Below are 19,614 nucleotides of genomic sequence, written 5' to 3'. Positions count from 1 at the left end.
GACACAACACAAAACATACCTCTAACTTCACACTCTTCTTGGATACACACACAACCATAACTTGGATAAGAACTATCTAACATATGCAAAACTTCAGGTCTGGTAAAGCTGTAATGAAGTAGACTTCAGCTTCTTCAACTACTGAATGCTCTTCTAAGCTACTTTCATTTAATCATTTAACGCAGTGGACTTAAGCTTAACCATCTAATCCTGTCCTGTAACTAAACAACAGCTTCACCGTTCTCAGTGGCTGGAGAAAGGAGCACTTACCTTCATTCCTCTTGCCTTCATTCAGTTGTTGTAGGGGGAGGTGAGAGGAACTGTACTGTGTAGTATGGCTGAGGGTGAAATCATATACCATATGTAAAGTCATGCCTGTGTTTTCCAGGAGTTGAATGAGGTTGTTTCTAATGATTCTGCTGGTTTTTTGTGTATGTGCACTGGAGTAACTCGTAACGTAGTTGATCCACAGTTGATTGTAATATCACTGTGATGTCTTTTGGTGTTCTGAATACTGGGAGTAAAATCCATAAAAATGGATGAAGACAGTTTTTTGGTGGCATGCTGCTATCTGCAGCCTGGTCGGATGTCAGTGCAGTCATTTCACTTCAAATGATATTTCAAAGTCTTTTTTTTTTAATTTCTTTTTTTTTTTTCTTTTTTTACAGCAGCAAAATCCACTGTTTACATCCTAGAGTTTTAGATGCAGAATGGCTCATTTCAGTTAGTTTAAAAAAAAAAAAAAAAAGGCAAATTCCAGGGGTCTGAAAGCCCATGGCGTAACTTGGTATTAGATTACAATCTAATACCAGCTTTGTCTTGGTTAATTAACTGCAAACAAAGGCTGCTGTATTCAGGCTATAAAATGGGAAAGGTCTCTAAAAAGAGCACTTGTAGTTCATGTGATTTTTATTTCAGTAGTAGCACTTGCTCCCATCCCCGGGTTGTCCTTCAGTTGTGCTGGTACCGCTGTGTGTGTGTGTGAACCAGTCAGGAGAGAGCCACCTAAAACCAGCCTGGCCCCCATAGCACTTCCCTGGATCAGGCTTCCATGCTCCGGCGCTAGGTAACGCTTCATTTAACAGCCTCTACCAGTTTCTCTTTTACCCTTATTTTAATTCACAGTATATTTTCATTTGACCACTGTGTGTTGAACAATCCTTTGTGAGTAAAAAAATTTAACATTAGAAAGGCATTATCCTTTGAGTATAATATGAAACTGCTAGAGAGTGACAATAAAGTGCCAAGTATTTTGGAAAGAATTATTCCCTACTTAGCAACAAATCCAGAAGATAGGGATTCTGATTTTTTTTTTCTTTTAATTAATGTCAAGATGTCTCAAAAAAAAAAAATCTGTTAAAGTGAAAAAGTGCCAAGCAGAGGCTTTTTTGGGGGGAACATAGTCCAAAAAGTATAGGATCCAGCTCAGTAGAGGCATAAATGCAAACTGAGTCCTGGATTTTTAAGTCTGTGTTTCAGCTGTGTGCCAACTTTAATGGCTTCCTTGTCCTGAATGTACCAGTATGGGTCCTGAAGAAGTAATCCATGGTCTAAATGTCATCTTGGGACAGATGTTGACTTGAATGGTTTTGTTTTTTTCCAGCAGAAGGTTTATTGCCTAACAAGTCAGTCTAAATTTTTTTTTTTCAGTGAAAAAATGAAGCTTAGAGCGTGTTAGTTAGGTCTTGAAAGAAACAAAAATAGAAAATACTAAAGTTTTCATAAGAAATAAGAGAAAGAGATGCATCCATTCCAGAGTAGCCAGGGCCACTATCTTCTCCAGGGCTACAGGAAATCACTGCAACTTTGTAGGACTGCTCTTGGCTGGTTTCTTACTGTCTTGCTTCACCAGGCTTTCCTTCGGTTTCGCTTGACCAGACGTACTGTGCATATTTTCATTTGGACAAATTGTCGTTATCACAGAAATAATGTTTTGTGTTGGAAATATTTCACTTGCTGGTGCTTTTTCTGTGCAGGTGGTTTGATTTTCTTTTTAAGCTTTATATTGCAGTTAGTGTATAGGAGAAAGTAAGCTGAATTTTGATGCAGATTAGAGCTGTACTTGGGGCACAAATTAGTTTTATGTACTAGAAATGGGTCCTCGATTCCAGTGATGACAGAAAGAGGAGGGAGGGGGATCTGGAATTATTTACATTCGCGTTGTTTCACTATTTGCAGAGTGAAGACATTCACTAAGCAGCAAATGGTTTTTTTTGTCTCTAAATCTGTTGCTGCCTGAATTCTTGTAAACATGAGCCCTCTTGTCTTGTTTCACTTGAAAAGGTAACATTAGGGAAGGAAATTGGGATGTGAAAGAATGGCTGCTAACTGCATTACTTCTGAATTGTTGATGGGAGAAAAACAGCTTTCTGGCTTGAAGAGGTGGATTTATTTTATTTCCAAATGCAGCCTCTTGTGCATTCTTTGCATTATTCCTATTTTTGTCTTCTGTCCTTTTTCTCTACCTTTACCCTGATGGCTGTGTTTCTTCCTTCATGGTAATTTCTTGAAAATTGCTGAGAACTTTAAGAAGTTTTAGTTTTTACAAACAGTATTCCTAGTCGGTGAGCCTGATTATACTCAAATGGAGAGATAATATTGTACACAGTTTTAGGTATTTGTTAATAATTTCATACCTCTTGTAAAAGTAAAAGAGGTCTCATGATTTGTCCAGGTAAAGCTGCCATCAGCAAATGGATCTTAATTTAGTGTGGGTGAAGTAGCAAAAGGACGGTTCGAAACCTTTCCTTATCCGGTCTGTGGGAAGCTTCTGCATGGGAAAGGTAGAATGACAAAAGCAATCATGTAATTGCTTTAATGGTTCCCTTTTAAATGGCCTTTTTTGTTACCTACTTGAGGATAGCCAGGAGGGGTTAAAGACTCCAGCAACGTGTATTCCTCCATTTGCTTGGTTTGCCTTCGCTTTGAGCCAGCTCATTAATAAATCATTAACTGTGCTTTAATTTTTTGCAGACGATGTAATGCAGACTACTTACTGTGAAATTGACTTGGACAAAGGCAGACGAGATGCATTTGTGTATGCTATCAAAAATCACTATTGGTACCAGATGTATATTGATGACTTGCCGATATGGGGTGAGTGATATTATGCGTAAACAACTTGATTACAACTACAGGAGTCCTGTGCTAGTGGGTTTCTTGGAGTAATTTAATGACTAAGCTTCCTTACGAGAATCTCACAAGTATGTAGAACTTATGTAACTAAATAATACAAATAAGTTGAAAGATTATTGCACTGAAAGTGCAATAAAGTGCAACAGTTGAGTGGCTTATACTAGTGAACTACAAAAACAATGAAAAGCTCTTTTGTTTCTCAAGCACTGATGTAATAATACCAAGTTCTTAGAGTTAAAATCTTTTACATGTTCAAGTAAGTGGTAATTAGATAGGTCAGCTATAAGATCCATGTTAACGTGTTCATGAATAACAATTTTTATAAAACTCTTTCAATGGTTTAGCTTTATTTTGCTGGGTTTTGTGTTTATTAATAACGCAAGAGTTGCTCGATTTACTTTTATGGTAACTTAGTGACTTTTAAACAGTTTTGCATGCGCAGGCTGTGGTTATATGAAGTAGTTTTATTTTATTTGTTCTTATACAGTTCTTAAAATTGCTCTTGCTGAGTGTTATTAATCTGGGCTTAGACGTACTTATGTCTTGAATTAAAATTTATGTGTCCTTATTGCCATTGTCTCCTAAGCTCTCTGTTTTTTGTCACTCCCTTGTATCCTGTGATCACATACCTAGTAAAGAGTGCTCTGCAGATTGCATTTTGCACTGATAGCAATCAGCCAAACTCCCCAAGCCCTAATCTCCCTGTTGTAGATGTAAACTGAAGGGAAAGGAAAAGCACCACAAAATACTTTGTTAAGGTAAGGTCTTTGTTGCCTGTGTTCTGAGAAAGAGGTAAAAAAAACCCCAAACAAACAAAACCCCACAACACCTACAAAAATACATTTCAAGCCACATGACAGAAGTTCTTTGATAGATAGTATGCTGAATACCCATCATTCATTCATTCTGACAGAGGCTGGTTTTTTAGCTCTTTCTTATAATTTTAATTGTTTTTAGAAAGTAGCTAGCTGTTGAAACGTGAGCTCCAGCCAGAAATGCTAGTGTTTTATTTATTTATTATTTATCTGTTAGTCAGGAAAGCTCTTGCTTTTTTTAATGTATCTGTTTTTAAGAGATGACATTATAATGCCTGACAGGAGAAATACTCATATATTGTATTCGCTCTTTTCAGCTGATTTGCTTAGTGTGCGTAACAGCTTTGTGGCAGGGCTTGGAGTAGACCCTAATTAATCTGTGTGGCCTTTACTATTCTTCTTGCACAATTGCTGGTAGGCTTTTTAAAACCATCCATGAGTGACAGTTGTTGCTACAATATTTTTAATGCTTTTGGCCTTTCAGCAAAAGATCAATGAATGATTTTCCCAGACTAGTGGCAGCTACATAGGCTTTAGACTGCCCAAGGATGATGGGTGCTAAGCTGACTTCTTTGCAATCTTGTGTGGCTAGCAAGTCTTGGAGACTTTCTTTTTTAGGACTGATTTTTCTGATCTTATTTAGGAATATTTTTTCCTCACCTCAAATACTGAAGGACAAATATACTTACTAAATCTTCTATGTACTGACTAAATTTTATGCTCTCAGCTGAAAAATCTATTTTGCCGTGATTCCAGTGTTTTTAATGTTCTTCAGTAGTATGCTTTGTAAGCACAAGAAGTCATTCCTAATGCTGCAGCTAACAAACATGCAGAATCTAGGTATCATCTTTGTATGACGTTAAGAAGCTGGTTTTGATAGTTGTTTGGAACCAGGACCTCAAGTTGTGATACTTAATAGATGACTGCAGCATCACAAGCACTGGTAATATTATGCAAGGATATAATCTGACATCAGGTGTGAAAGCAAGTGGTGCTGAAGATTTTGGTCTATGTCTCCTGAGGGCTAGGTAAAACTAACAGGACTGCAGATTAGTCAGTCAGTATTAGCCTGGCTTTTATTCCAAAAAATTAATTGGTTCTTGATGCGGGGCTGAGAAAGGAGTGGATGCACCTGAACTGATCAGAAGTGTTTATCTGCAAGTCTGAACAAGTCTTTCTGACTTTTGGGTTCCAAGTACAGTTTAGAAAACTGCAAATATAGCTTATCTGCATTAATTCTGGTTTTGATGGGTCTCTGTTCAACAGTAGGAATATTTCACGCTCTGAGTGCTGCCTAAAACTTAAAGCTCTGAGACTTGCTGCTCACTGAACAGTTTTTATTATAAACATTTCTGTTATGAATATGGCATGAGTGATACTGTACACATGGCTCCTCCAGCTTGTTGGTGTCTTCGACTGTGTTGTATAGACTTGCCTAGTACCGCGTAATGTGGTGGTAGAGATACTAAGGAAAACTAGTATCTTTTGCTGGACTGAGTGTCATCGCATAGCTGTTAGTTTCAGTAACTGTAGTGAAAAACATTAGGACTGCTTAAAGTACACGGGAGTAAGAACTTTATTAATTACGATGGCATCTCTGAAATACTCTGAACACTGAGAAGTTTTTTTTTGTTCTATTAAGATAGTGTCCGGAACTGGTTACCCTCAGCTTGCATTAAAAATATCTTGTGCTGAAATGGCTTTTTTGTTATTATGTGGAGGCTATCATGTTGATCCACTTCATTTGGATTACCTTTCCTGAGAACCCTACTAGCCAGCGTGTATTGTATGTACTGTATCACCCAATCCACTTTTTTTTTTTGATTGTTGATCTGTGTCTTGTAGCTAGATTAAACCAAAATTTTGTTCCCTAAATGTAAATGGCTAGAGTCCTTTTTTTGTGCTACCAAAAGAAAGTAAGTATTCTCTGAAGAGTTTAAAAGAAAAGGATTTGAATGGTGTTAACGTTTGCTGAGAATTCTAGGCAACTTCTGTTTAATTCTGTTCTTAAAGCAGACCACTCGCTTCTCTGCGCTCATCCAAATGGATTTGTGGCACTCCTCCTGTCTCCTGGCAAACTTTAGTTATGTTCTTCATGGTTTTCCACCTTGGCAAGGCTTACTGATGTCAAAGTCATATGCACAACCATTAATATTTGAAATTCTCCTTAGGAAGTCCTCAAAATATCCAGTAAGGAGTACTCTATTTTCAGTAAAGACTAGGCATAAAATAACTTTTCTTTACTGCTGATAACTAAAGGTAATGACTTCCAACTGCTGTTTGAGGGCTTTGGAAGGTTTACACTTTATTTTCTGACTTGAAGAAGGCAACCGGATCTTTTTAAGTGCATTCAGATAAAATGATTCCATTTTCTATTTTTTCCTGAATTGCTACCCCACAGTGGAGTGGCTCGGCTTGACTGTCTTTGTTTCAGGACATCTCCCTAAGTATATGGAGCACTGTGTTAGGTCACTCCTTCAGGTAGTGATTGACCAGAATGTCCTTTTAGTAGTTTAGAGGTCTGTATTGTCATGGTTTTGGATACTACCATGGGAACAGATGGTATGCCAGGTGCTAGGCTGTATGGCATAGGCACAAACTGGCCTGTGTTTCATGTCGATGGCATATACAAGGCAATCCTGACAGATGAGCATGAGTGAAAAACATGACAGAAAAAGTCCACCTGGAAAATTAAAAAGCACAGGTAATGCACAAGTGCCATTCCTTCATATATCTGCGCCTTTGTGGTAACCTGTTCCATATCCTTCACCTACTTGTTCTCCCACTCCCCCCCCACCTTTGTCTGTCTTGAGTGCTGCTTTTATTGTGGCTTTCCATCTTGTATGTGATCTTTGGTATTATGGTCTTGACATTAAAGATGACACTTGTAGCCTGTGAACTTCGTGACTGCTAGACTTGACTTCCCCCCCCCCCCCCCCAGCATAGTACATTTTCTGGAATTTTTCTGTAGTAGATAAGACATCTTCCAGTAATTTATTGAAAAGTAAGAACTTAATCGTGGCTAATATTAAGTTCAGTTGAGTTCTGATGCTCCAGGAGCATCTGAGCAGCTTTCCGTGTTGGAGGTAATAAAAATCTTCAAGTAAATGATAACTTTCTGAATTTTTCAGTGAAAGTAACAGAGAGAGTAGTAAAAAACTATCATTCTTGGCAATCATTGGAAGCTTGTGTGCAAATGAGAGCAAAAAGTATGTGTTGGGGAGTCAACGAATGAGGAATACAGAATGAAAGCAGAATTTTTAAGAGGAAGAAAAATGAGTGAAGGGATAGATGGGAGATGGGAAAATACAGAGGTCTTGGCTAAGTTCTGTTCATGGACATTAAATCTGTATTCAGCTAGTTGTTTATCTGGTAAGAATTCAAAACTAGAGGAACTGTTGATGTGTCTTCTGTTTCTTCTGCAGTGTTTATAGCTGCATGCTTTTTTCTTTTAATGTCATTACAAAATGCTTCTTGCAGATACCTGTGGATTGAAGGTGTAATCCAGGTATTACAGTTGAAAAGAAGAGCGTAAGGTCTGCTGTGTTCTCTTTACTGTAGTTACGTTGCTTTTTTAGCTGGCAAAACTTTTGTAATGCATATTTAAAAAAAACAATTACAGAATATTTGAAAAGTGTACCTGTAATAGATGCTTATGCTTATTTCCTATGCAGGTATTGTTGGAGAAGCAGATGAAAATGGAGAAGATTATTACCTTTGGACCTACAAAAAACTTGAAATCGGTTACAATGGAAATAGAATTGTAGATGTCAATCTGACCAGTGAAGGAAAGGTGAAATTGGTACCAAACACAAAAATCCAGATGTCATATTCAGTAAGTAATTTGGTGATGCATCTGTAATAAGAAATTCTACATGGTGAAATAGCTCAAAAATAGGTATTTGTATACCTACAACTATGTATTGATACGTCAGGCTATATTAGAGGAAGATGCATATTCATTCCTTCAAATATTTTTTTTTCATTACTGAAAAACCTTGATAGGTTTATTAAGAATAAATGTAAAATGATGATTTTTGAAACGCTTCAAACAAACTGGAGCTTCCGTAATCTGCGGAAAAGTGTTTTGGTGGGAAAAGAAGATGTCCCAAAAGGTATAGAGACTAGAAATGTACAGGACCGCCCAGCAGGTACACATTTTCTTGATGTTTGGAGCTCTGACATTTGCATCATAGCTTTGAACTGGATTCTGAGCTAGTACCAAAACCCACTGTAAGCCTTCATCCTTTGCAAGCAGTTAGTATCAAAGCTTATTTTGTTTTTGCAATTCCAGTAGAAATTTGTCTTATTTATATAACCTTATTAGTAAGGTTTTCTCTGAAGCCCTCTGCTATTATATTGAATTGCAGTGATAAAAGGTAATGAATAAACAATGTTTGCTGATCTGAGATAATGAATTAAATTTTTCATTTTTCCTCCTTATTTATTTGATGTTACTTAAATCTGTAATGGTTCACTTGTCATGTTCACCACATTTGTATACTGAAACTCATTCTTAATGTGTTGCTTTTCTACAACGTGTTAGCAGTAGGTGTCAGCATAAGATTTTATTTCAGAGGATATTCTTGCCACTATTACATTTGTCTTGTGCTGAATAAGTTGTACAGTTTGAAGTGAAGATAATTGGTTTTTGTATGTGCTTTCTAGAGTTATGTTTACACTAATCTCCCTATTTCTACTGCAAAATTGATAGTAGAAATTTTGAATTTTTCTATTTCAAATTCCACCAGCATTACAGTCCATTTGCTCTGTGAATTTTGAGGTGGACAGCACTGAGTACCTGCCAGTAATGAAAATAACAGTAAATGTTCCCCTAAAATACTTCTAGTGTACAGAGCTCAAGATTTACCTATGCAATTCTGTTGGCACCACTGGGCAATTGCTGGGCTGGCATGTGTGGTGTTTAATTCACAGATTGTCTCTGGTGGATTTGTTCTAAGCAGTGCTTCTTAGTGGCAGATGCTCTAACGAGAAATGTATCTGCTTAAAAGAATGTTGAAAGCTATTAATGTTTTGAGCTACTAATCTTGAACAAGGTTGTAATTTGAACTGAAGAACATCAATATCATACCTTAAAGTGAGTAATACTTGAGTCTTGGGGGTTTTAATCTGTCTCAGGACTGTGGTGAGTGATAGGGATATTCAATCTACATTTATATGCTTTCTTCTATACTGAATAAGTGCATACTTAAAAAGATATGCACAAGGGGGCTCCATTTGTTTCAAGATCACTAAAAATCTTGATACTTCCTAATCTTGGCATGCTTTTGAAAAAATTTTAGTGTAGATTTGTGTTCAGTTTCTGAAATTGTTTTAGTTTTAATTTTTAAATGCAATCCTGCAAAAATTCTGAAAAATACCTTCCGCTACCGTATTAGCACCATATTGTTCATTAGTACAATGAAATCTAAATCCAAAGCAGTCCTCTGTGCAGCTAGTGGAGTAACTGATAGCAGTAATATGCTGCTACCCTGTACTAGTATGGCCATAAACACATACTTTTCCAGCTGGTTTCAGCATTATTTATTGGCAATTGAAGTGTCTAGATTGCAGAGTCCTGTGGTCTTACAGATTTTAGGCTGCAGCTTTTAGCTTTTAAAATTTTACTGTCTGTCTTTTTAAGGTCCAGCTTGATCCCTTTTACCCAGTTCCCTTCCAGCCAGCTTGTATCTCAGTTTATGCCCTTTTCTTTCCTATTGGCATCTGTTTTAAATCTGCTCTTACATCTTCTCATTTCCCTCACTTCTGCTAGACTGCATCTTTTTTCTTGGGCACTGTACTCAGAGAATTTAGGTACAGATGATTTCACTGAATACCAGTCCCAGTGCATGGCAGCAAAACAGATCTCAGCTGCTGTTGGGGGAGCAGAAGTAGAGGGTGTTGCTCGATGAACACCGGTTATGTTCTCCGCAAGCCTCTCTTCATACAACGCAGCACATGGAAATGTTGAGAAAAGGGAGTGTGCTGTCAGAAAAAAAAATCTTTGGAAAAATTCCACTGCTTTCTAGCACGTCATTCTTGAACATATTTTAAACATGCTTTCTTTCTCTATCCTTTGTTCTGAAAACTTGGGCAAATTTGGAAGGATTTTTCAAAGGTATTGTCTTACCGTTTTACGAGTATCTACTGTGGGGAAAAAACCCATGATCTTTGAACTATTCATTTGACAAAACTGAAAAACAGGATCATTTGATGGATTTTGGTTTTGGCACTTTCAGTATGAGTATCTTTATGAGCTCCTTCTATAATCATGAAAAGGGTTTGTTGTATTTGACAACTAGAAGTTTTTGCATCTTTGGTTAGTCTCGCAGAGACACTGAGAGCTGAGACAGTGCAAGACTGATTCTTCCTTGTTCTTAAACATAAGCATAGACAAGATTAGATCCATGAGGCAAGGTGGCTGACGTTTATTCGATGTCTGACCTGTACATGTCAGTCTTTAAGAACATCAGTCCATTGTTTTTGCCAAAACCTAGGTTAATATTGAAGAAAACATCTGGATCCACAAAGTGGATGACTTTTAAAATGTGTTTTTGGTTTCTGCATGTGAGTATAGCTGAACATATTATAATGAGCTTTTCAAGTGTAAATTTTTCTCTCTTTAGGTGAAATGGAAGAAATCAGATGTGAAGTTTGAAGACCGATTTGACAAGTATCTTGACCCATCTTTCTTTCAGCACAGAGTATGTGTTCTTCTAAAACAACCTTACAAAATACCCCTTCGAAATGGTTGCTTTAGTTCAGAAGATGTCATGGAATTTTTGGATGACATCTTTGAATTTTTGGATGTCCCAGGTGTTCTGGGACAATGAAACAGGGAGGTCTAGGACTAGGTTTTAAGTGATAGTTCTGTTGCTCAAATAGGATGGCTCCAGCTTTTTAGAGTGCTTCAGTAAATGTGCAGGCAAGCTTCAAGCCTGCAGCAAATACAACACAGTTCAAGAAAATATATTCATGTGATCGGAAGCAATGAAGTTTCAGGGACACAACTGTACGATTTGTAAGCTGAATAACTGCAATTGGACAGACGTACACTTTTTACTGAAGTAAATGCAAAGCAAAAAGCATTAGCCTAAACTGGTTGGCGATGTCAGTTGTGAAGGTTTAAACCTGCGGTTGTAATCCCCTTAAGGGTAGTATACTGAGCTATACTACTTTCTGAAATTAGAGGGTTTGGATTCTGTTTGGAGCTCAGTGAAAAGTGGAAGATGTGCTTGTCAGAGGCAAAATAATGCTGCTGCACATTTTGGTCCTGTGCAAAGCAATGGTTCCTTTGGCTTTTGACTGTGAGTGTCTCTCTTACTACTCAAACCCGTTCTCTAGGAAGGCAGCAGTACATCGTGTTGCCTTGCCTTTACCACGGGAGCATACACAGCCAGTTGTTCGAACTTTGCTGGTGCTTAACTAAGCTGTGATAACTTTGTCATGAGCAAGTTTGGCTGTTGAAAAGCTTTATGTATGGTGTTTCACAGGCCAGTTTTAGTGAGACTTTCTACAAATGTAGTGTTACTTACAATATGGGTTTATTGTTGCTTAGCTAGTGCTGACAAGCTGTCCTGCTAGGCAACGATTTATCCTTATTAGAACAAATTTGAAACACGTTTACGGTTCTAAACCTTAGGGATGTGTTTTCTTTTTGTAGATTCACTGGTTTTCAATTTTCAATTCTTTTATGATGGTGATCTTTCTGGTTGGCCTAGTGTCTATGATATTAATGAGAACTTTGCGAAAAGATTATGCAAGATACAGCAAGGAGGAAGAAATGGATGATATGGTAAGATCTGCATTCACACTTTTTTAAATCTCTTTTTTTTAGGGCTTATCATTTTCTCTTTGTACATTCATTGTGTTGGCAGCTCTGAATGGCTTCAATTGGATGGAAAACTGCCTTATGTGTGTCTTGAAAGTGTTACTGGTTTTCTTTATAACATGCTCCTAGGTTGCAACCCAGAATTCTGTCTGTAGTCACTGGATTACTGTTCATATCCACACTTCGGTTAAACGAGGTCCATTCTGAGTGTGTAATAGGAGCCTGTGTATACTCCTAAGCACTTCAGAGGATTTTAGGGACAGGGAGGGAATCTGATAGATTTTACTGCATCATACATTCAGGTAGTAATTTTTGTTGCCTTCGTAAGCATCTGAAAAGTAAACTTTTCTCCTAGTTTTGATGCATTCAGGAGAGAAGACATACTTGCACTTGAAGTTGCTTTAATAAATCAAACTTTTAATATATGCCTAGCTTGTGTGTTTGTCATTACTTGTCGTGACTAGACTTAAAATTTTTTTGTTGTTGTTCCTAGGACAGAGATCTAGGTGATGAGTACGGATGGAAGCAGGTCCACGGAGATGTTTTTAGACCATCCAGTCATCCTCTAATATTTTCATCGCTTATTGGTTCTGGTTGTCAAATTTTTGCTGTGTCTCTTATAGTCATTGTTGTTGCAATGATAGAAGATTTATACACAGAGTAAGTATAATTGTGCCATGCCTTCCGCATATAAATGCTTAAATGAACAAAATAATTGCAAAAATGAATGTTCTAACTGGCCTGGAAAAAAGTGTTAGAGAGTCTTTAGTCTTTATCTTTAGATCAGATGTAGTGTTCAGAAGGGCTCTTTTAAGTTGTAGTGAAACTGTCCTACTCTTATCACGTGAGTTGGTTTCCTTTAATTTTACTCTTCATGCTTGCTTTTTACACGATTTATTATGAAACTAGTTTGTTGTTCTGCAGCATCACAGGTAGTTTATATGGGAAATAAATGTTAAAAGGTACATATTTCACTCCTCGTTTCATCTGGAGTGACAAGATATTACTATATTTCTTACCCTATTTTCCCTGCTGTGTCCTGTAAAGACTGAAGTAGGAGTGTGCTGTGTTGTGAATAGTCCTGTTTACTGCTGACAGTGCATTAAGCCAATGTTATTCACAGGTCTTCTCAGGAATGGAGATTTAATTTAAGTTCTTTCAAACAGATACTGCTCAGCTTGTGTTGCATGTAAAATCTCCAGCAATAGGTGGGCTGTGGTCCTGACTGGAGAGAATTCATTTAAAACAAACAAATAGTACTCCAGTTTAAATTTAACACACCACTTGCAGTTCACCTCGTTCTCTTCCTTTACCTTTTACATGTTTGAGGTTTTTGGTGTCCTGGATGGACTTCATCTGTTTCTGTAGTGATTGTATTTTGGATACTGGGGGGAATTTTTTTTTTTAACAAGTGCTTTTTTTAAGCAATGACTAAAATTTCAAATCTCTGTTCTGTTTTCCCTTGAGTATCACCTGTAACTATTGATTTTAACAAGTTGTAGTACTTCTAATGTGCCACTAGAGAGAACTCTTGTTTTTGAATTTAGCTGCCTTTTAATGGTGTGTTTAAAAAGCCTCTCTGTAGTACCAGTATCTTGACATATTTTCATTTTTCACATGGTGTTTTTCCCCCCCTGTGCCCCATGGTTACATTTCTGGATAGACTTACATACACATTTTTAATTGTACAGCATGTCAGCCTTTTAAGGGAGGGAATGAAACCATTTCAGAATGTTTGTGCACTGTAGGGACACTGGAAGTTAGTAATGGCAATTGTAAAATGTGTCAGAACAGTAATTTTAAAAAGATATATGCACTTAGTCTTTTATTGCAATAGGCCTTTATATCACTTTCAAAGTGAATTTAATTCTGGGTGTGTAACGGAACAATTGACCAAATCTGGTGCAGACAATTCTTAAGGAGAATAGTGATGTGGGTGAAAAAGGCTGTAAACCAGAGTTACGAGAATGATTGCCTGTCAGTGTTCTTCAGGTCTGTTAAAACTCTTAGGGATCATGGAGCGGATGCCAACTAAAGGTATCTCAGTGAAATTTGGTCATGTCAGCTATTAATTTATTAATACTGGTTTTGTGTTTTGAGAAGCTTTTCCATTAGAATATTTGAAACATAAGTGAGTAAGTTCAAGAATAGGAATTTTGAGGTAATTTTAGATCAACATCTGCTGGTCATTTTACGGGTAGCCTGTATTTACATGTGTCACTTCAGACTGTGCATGGTCTTCTGGGGTTTTGCACGTGTTTCTAAATTGGCTTAAGTTAGGAGAAGTGTTAAAATTGGTTTCTGTCTAACCTGTAGCTTTCTAAAATGGAACTATTGCTTTTTTTTTTTTTTTTTTAAAGAAGCAAATGTTAGCATAGTGCTCCTTTAGTGTGTGTGACCAGCAGGTATATTTGCTTAGTTCAATCCGTGCAGTCATGGAAGCCGGTTGTACTAAAGATTACATCTTTGAGTAGGGCAGGCATCCGGTAATAGTTCATCAAAAGCCAAAATGCCGATAGTCTGGAATGTCTCGGAACAACTAATTTGAAGAAAGTACAGCAAGCTGGCTGAAAACCTTCTACTGCTTTTTGCTATCAAAGAGTAGCAGAGGGACATGGGGAAACAGCTTTATTCATCAATAACATTTATATCTTGCTATTCTTAGACACAATTTTTAAAAATGTATTTGGAGATGGCTTTTGTGATTTAAAATTATTAGCTTTGCATGTAAAATTTTAGAAAAATTATGCCAAAATGAGTACTCCAACATTTAATGAGATGATAATTTAAAAATTACTAAACTTTTCTGATTGGACTATTCCATGCTGATTTGTGGCTTCATTATAGTTTTTGTAGTTTCTAAATCAGGTCTTCTAATTTTCTGTAAGATGATCACTTCCGATCTTAAAAGTTAATTTCTGAGGGATGGCAGAAACATCATTCACAATCTTAGTATATTTTGGTTAATACTGGCCTTTATATCAAGCAAAGAGTACCTTTTATCTGCAATAGTGGAACCTTACACTTAATGTATGTCATGTAAATAGTTCAGTTCTTTATACACAAGGTACACACATCCAAATGTCAGAGTATTTTGATCAGAGGTGAGATTTTGTACTCCAGTGAAAATAAGTGCATATTAGAAAAGAATGTAGTATGTCGGAACTCTTTTTCCCAGATCGAATGAGACTTGGCCAGAAGCTTTGGATACAAACAGTTTTCATTCTTATGCAGATTTTACAATTTACAGATTTTTACAATTTTACAGATTTTTACGTTACCTAAAAGTATTAAATAACTGCTTCTGCTAAATATACGTATTTTACTGTAATCTTTGCTCTAATACTGTTTGTTTTTCTATTTCGTTTACCAAAAAAATCACTTCTTGTAGGAGAGGATCAATGCTTAGTACAGCTATATTTGTTTATGCTGCAACATCACCAGTGAATGGATATTTTGGAGGAAGCCTTTATGCTAGACAAGGAGGTAAATTGTTTTCATGTTTCAGCATTTCCATTACATTGTTAAATGGACAAGTTATTATTTTCTGATTTGCACTAATATAGAAGTGTCCTCACGGAGCTGGGTCATTCAGATGGAATCCATTAAATTCTTAACAAACAGAAAATATTTTGAATGTATTTAACTTTCATATTATTTCCTATGCAGTATTGGCTGCATTTTCTAATTAAAGATAGCTGAAGTCTGGTTAATTTAAAAGTAGTAAAAGCTAAAGAACTGTTACCAGTTGTATCTTATGAATTGCTTGTTGTATTCTTGCATATAATTGGTTGGCTCCTGACATCCAGAGAGTATAATAGTCTCTCCCTCTTCTGTGACATGCTGTTAAACAGCTCATGTCATCTTTTCCAAATGACTCCTATACAGCCTTCCTCTATAGGTACCAGGAGGGCTGCGTTTACTAACATGGAAAGTGTGAGTATACAGTACTTACTAGACCACTAATTGTGGATGGGGAAAACTGTTTATAGCATCCTTTAAAGAAGGTTATTCTAGTTTTCAGTATCTGCTCTGCTTTATACTTAGCAAATTCAAAATGAGTATCAGTAGAGAGCAGAAGCCCAATAAAACTGACATAACAGATTTGGACAGGCTGTCTTCAAGTGCCTCCCCACTATGCCTCTGAGTTATGATCAGTTACATCCTTGCAGTCCACTAGCTTTATCCATTCCCTGTGCTGCAATAAGAGAGTAACCAATATCTATTATCTTCTATTGTGCTTTAGGAAAAATAATTCTGGTGAGTTTGCTAAAGAAAATTTGTATCTTTTTAGCACGACACGCTTGTTAGTATTCAGTCTCAACTGCGCTCTGATCTACTCTGAGTTTGGAGGTTAGATGTTTCTTTCATGTGGCTTGTGTATAAACCTAGCAATTTGTAGAAAAACAGGTCTAGGTAAGTTAGGGTTGCTGTTCTAAAATGTACCGTGCTGTATAGTTGAGCCAGATTTGCATTTTTTTTTTCTACAGATCAAACGTATCAAACCGTGAAATACTGATTATGTTGGCCCATGGTGAAAATACCTATGATGGTCCTGAAAAGCATATGCTAGTTTTCTGACAGTTTTTTGTTTAGTGCATATTAGATGCATCTATGGTGTATTAAATTTAAATATAGACAGTATTTAAGAGCATAGAAAGTAAAGGGAATACAGTGAAAATTCTTAAGGTATGGCCCAAGAGGGTTTTTCTGAGCTCCTCAGGGAGCTCTAAACTTAGTAATAACTGCTAGCAAGTGTTGCTGTTCCCTTTATGCCTGGGAATAGAAATCGTTTTCCTTCTACCTCTTCTGCTGTTGAAGATGTCCGAGTTCACTTTTGCTGTATATTAAACGCTGTGGCATTTTGCTTTATACCAGGGATAGCCAGTTCCTTAATGCATCCTGAATGTGTGGAGTCAGCTTAGTCAGGTCAAGACAACCTGGAGCAGGTGCTACCTGAAAGCAGCTGTAGTGCTGAGTTGTCCCGGGAGCAGCGCTGAGCTCTCAAGTGCTCTCAGGGTGCGAGCAGGCTCTGCACAGGGCCAGCTCTGCCATCTCTGTCTCTACTAATCTGCAGCTTACATACACACTTATGTTTCATACCCCGGTTTCTTTGGCCAGCTTAGTCAGCTTATGCTGTTCTTCAGCCGAAATATTCTCACGCTGTATCCCTTTTCCTGTCTTTACGCCTGGCCTTATAAATGGATTAATGTGCTGCATCTTGTGAGTTGCCAGGAGTCAAATGAAACTGTTAGTTGACTCTTGGCTCTTGTATCGATGTAGTATGTTGTTCCTTAATTCTTTTACCTTTTGGGGGGAGAAGTCGTCAAATACATAAATTCTGGAGAGCTTGCTGATAACTTCTTAAACAAAATACACTGTATCTCACCAGTCCCACTGGAATGTCCCTTCTTACAGGAAGGCGATGGATAAAGCAGATGTTCATTGGAGCCTTCCTTATTCCAGCAATGGTGTGTGGTACTGCCTTCTTCATTAACTTCATTGCCATCTATTACCATGCTTCAAGAGCTATACCCTTTGGAACCATGGTGAGTCATTTTACTGGGAATTTAAACACCACTGTAGACACAGGAAAACTACCTTTTAGTCTAAATACAGTTGTGAGTTATAGCTTTAGCTTCCTAGTTAGAAATTTATTCTGGGAGGGTTTTAAGGTGCTTCAAGTATAATTCGTTTTAATCACAATAGCAACAGCTGCTGGATGCCAACAACAGTCTTCTCTCTGCTTAAAATGGCACTTCTGCTTTGTATTCAAGCTTAGTGTTATAACAACATGGGAAGTTAGCAACTTGAATTTTCTTCTGGATGGGCAATGCAAACTGGTTATAAGCTAAAATGCAATACAGAAGGATTCCAAGTGAAAGCTCCTTCCAAATCATTGCAGTCAAGCAGAAAAAATAAAAGATCAGCCAACAAGATGAGATGAGACATCCTGAGGAGATCTGGCTTTATGAAAATGAATGACTGCTTTCACTTTGTGAAGTGGTATTTAATATCCAGTTATGGTCTTGTGTCTGTGTATTAACCATGTCGCTTGAAAAACAATGCTGGTTGGATTACTTTCTCATCTAATCATGATGACTTCTTGTTTCTCGTGGCTTTTGTCAGGATTTTGTTTGTTGTCATGGCCTTTTCAAGTAACTTCAAATAACCTCGTGAATACAATGTAGGAAATAATCACTTGGCACTTTGGCAGAATTTCTGTTTGAGTTTGCAAGGGGTATTATTTGAGAGCAGAATTTTTTTAAATATGCACCATAAAATTGCTTTTTCTAATTTTATGCAGTAGCACTGTTAACTTAAAATATATCTTAATATGGGAAGGCTTGTTTTCTTTTCAATATCTGTAGCAAATCTTGGGATTTAACCTTTTTTTATAGCTCCCTTCTTTGCATGTCAGTTTTTGTGATGTGCTAAATTGTTCAGGCTATTCAGAGATGTTTGAGTAGTCTTGGATTTCTTCTTAGTTTAAATCTACTACAAAATGAAGCTTCGTATCACAAGTTCTGTCTTAGAAATTGTATTATTTGGGGTATAATCAAATTCAGTATGTGACTGAAAATACTTCTTAAGAACACATTGTTAATAAATGAATGTGATAGAAATCATAAGTGGTAATAAAGAGACAATTCTCAGTTTCAGGCAAAGGCTTTCGATAATTTTCTACTGATGGAGGAGTCATTACTTTAAATGTACATTGCTGGTTCTAGTCACTTCCTTAGTAGTATTTTCAATGCATGCCTAAATACCAACTTTTTACATTGAATTCATTATTATAAAACCACTAAATATAATATCAAGCTAAACATGTTTATAAACAGTCCACTTATTTTTTCTGGTTTTCTTCTTCAAGAAATTAGACTAAAATTCTATCTTTGGATATGTTTCTATTAGTTGGTCAGTGCCCCAAAGGAATATTGTATTGGTTTTTCTTTCCTAAGCTAGCAGCCATATACAGTACTGTCAGAAAAGTTTACAACATTGATCTTTGATATGTGGAAAGAGGCTCTGTTTTACTGCTGAGCAAGCATTTATGATACCACATTTCTCACTTGTATTCCCATTTGGAGGTTAGGAATGCTGAGGGAAGGGAATTCCACCTGTGCTGAAGTTTGTCTTGTAAATCTGTTCAACTGATATGTACTTTAAGATCATGGAAACATGTACATGCAAAAGCAAATGGGAACATAAATCTTCAGGGGTCACCTAATCAGGGTGTTAGGACTCTTTATACACAGTGATTTTAATGATCTCAAGGTTTTATGAATGTGTTTGAATCATTGATTGTGGCAATAAAACTTCAGTGGATTTAGCAGACTTTTAGTAGGAGCAGGTTATGAATCGGAAACTTCATCAGAATAAGCAACGCTCTAATGACTTCAAATCAACTAATGAAGCTGGTTTGTAGAAGGAAATGAAAATTGTTTGAAATTACCATGTTATGCTTCAGGTTGAAGTCCCCAGGAGGCCCTCTGGCTTTATTGATAAGATACCTTTGTGTCTTTCCACCTTTGTTTTCAATGTAGAGAAGCTTCCAGAATTCTCTAGTGCAAACTTGCTGCTGCTGCTGCTTTCTTGGAAAAATAAAACCTCTGCCATCTAAACATACTAGAACACGGAAATTACTTCCTTTACCTTGGCATGTCTTGAAGCCACCCTCCTCGATTTAAATTGCTGGCAAGAATTACGACCTCTTCTTGATTACTGTAAATCTAGAAAAAGCAGAAACCGAGTTGCTGAAAAAAAGTCTCTGAGCTAAAAAGTTGCTAAGAGACTATGCTTAAATATGACGTCCTGTGCTTTGCCTGTTTT

General features: G+C 37.0%; 1 protein-coding gene across 1 annotated transcript in view; it reads left to right on the top strand.

The window, feature by feature from the left end:
* Positions 1-19,614, top strand: part of TM9SF3 (transmembrane 9 superfamily member 3) — a 51,786-nt gene that overhangs the window by 15,377 nt on the left and 16,795 nt on the right. The window contains exons 3-9 of the mRNA XM_076338600.1: positions 2,974-3,096; positions 7,625-7,785; positions 10,577-10,654; positions 11,614-11,745; positions 12,275-12,441; positions 15,173-15,267; positions 17,200-17,330. Coding sequence (XP_076194715.1) covers positions 2,974-3,096; positions 7,625-7,785; positions 10,577-10,654; positions 11,614-11,745; positions 12,275-12,441; positions 15,173-15,267; positions 17,200-17,330 — 887 coding nt within the window. The remainder of the gene's footprint in view (positions 1-2,973; positions 3,097-7,624; positions 7,786-10,576; positions 10,655-11,613; positions 11,746-12,274; positions 12,442-15,172; positions 15,268-17,199; positions 17,331-19,614) is intronic.

This window comes from Aptenodytes patagonicus, chromosome 5, assembly GCF_965638725.1.
Source record: "Aptenodytes patagonicus chromosome 5, bAptPat1.pri.cur, whole genome shotgun sequence".
Lineage (NCBI taxonomy): Eukaryota > Metazoa > Chordata > Aves > Sphenisciformes > Spheniscidae > Aptenodytes > Aptenodytes patagonicus.
This window is presented reverse-complemented; position numbering and strand designations above follow the sequence as displayed.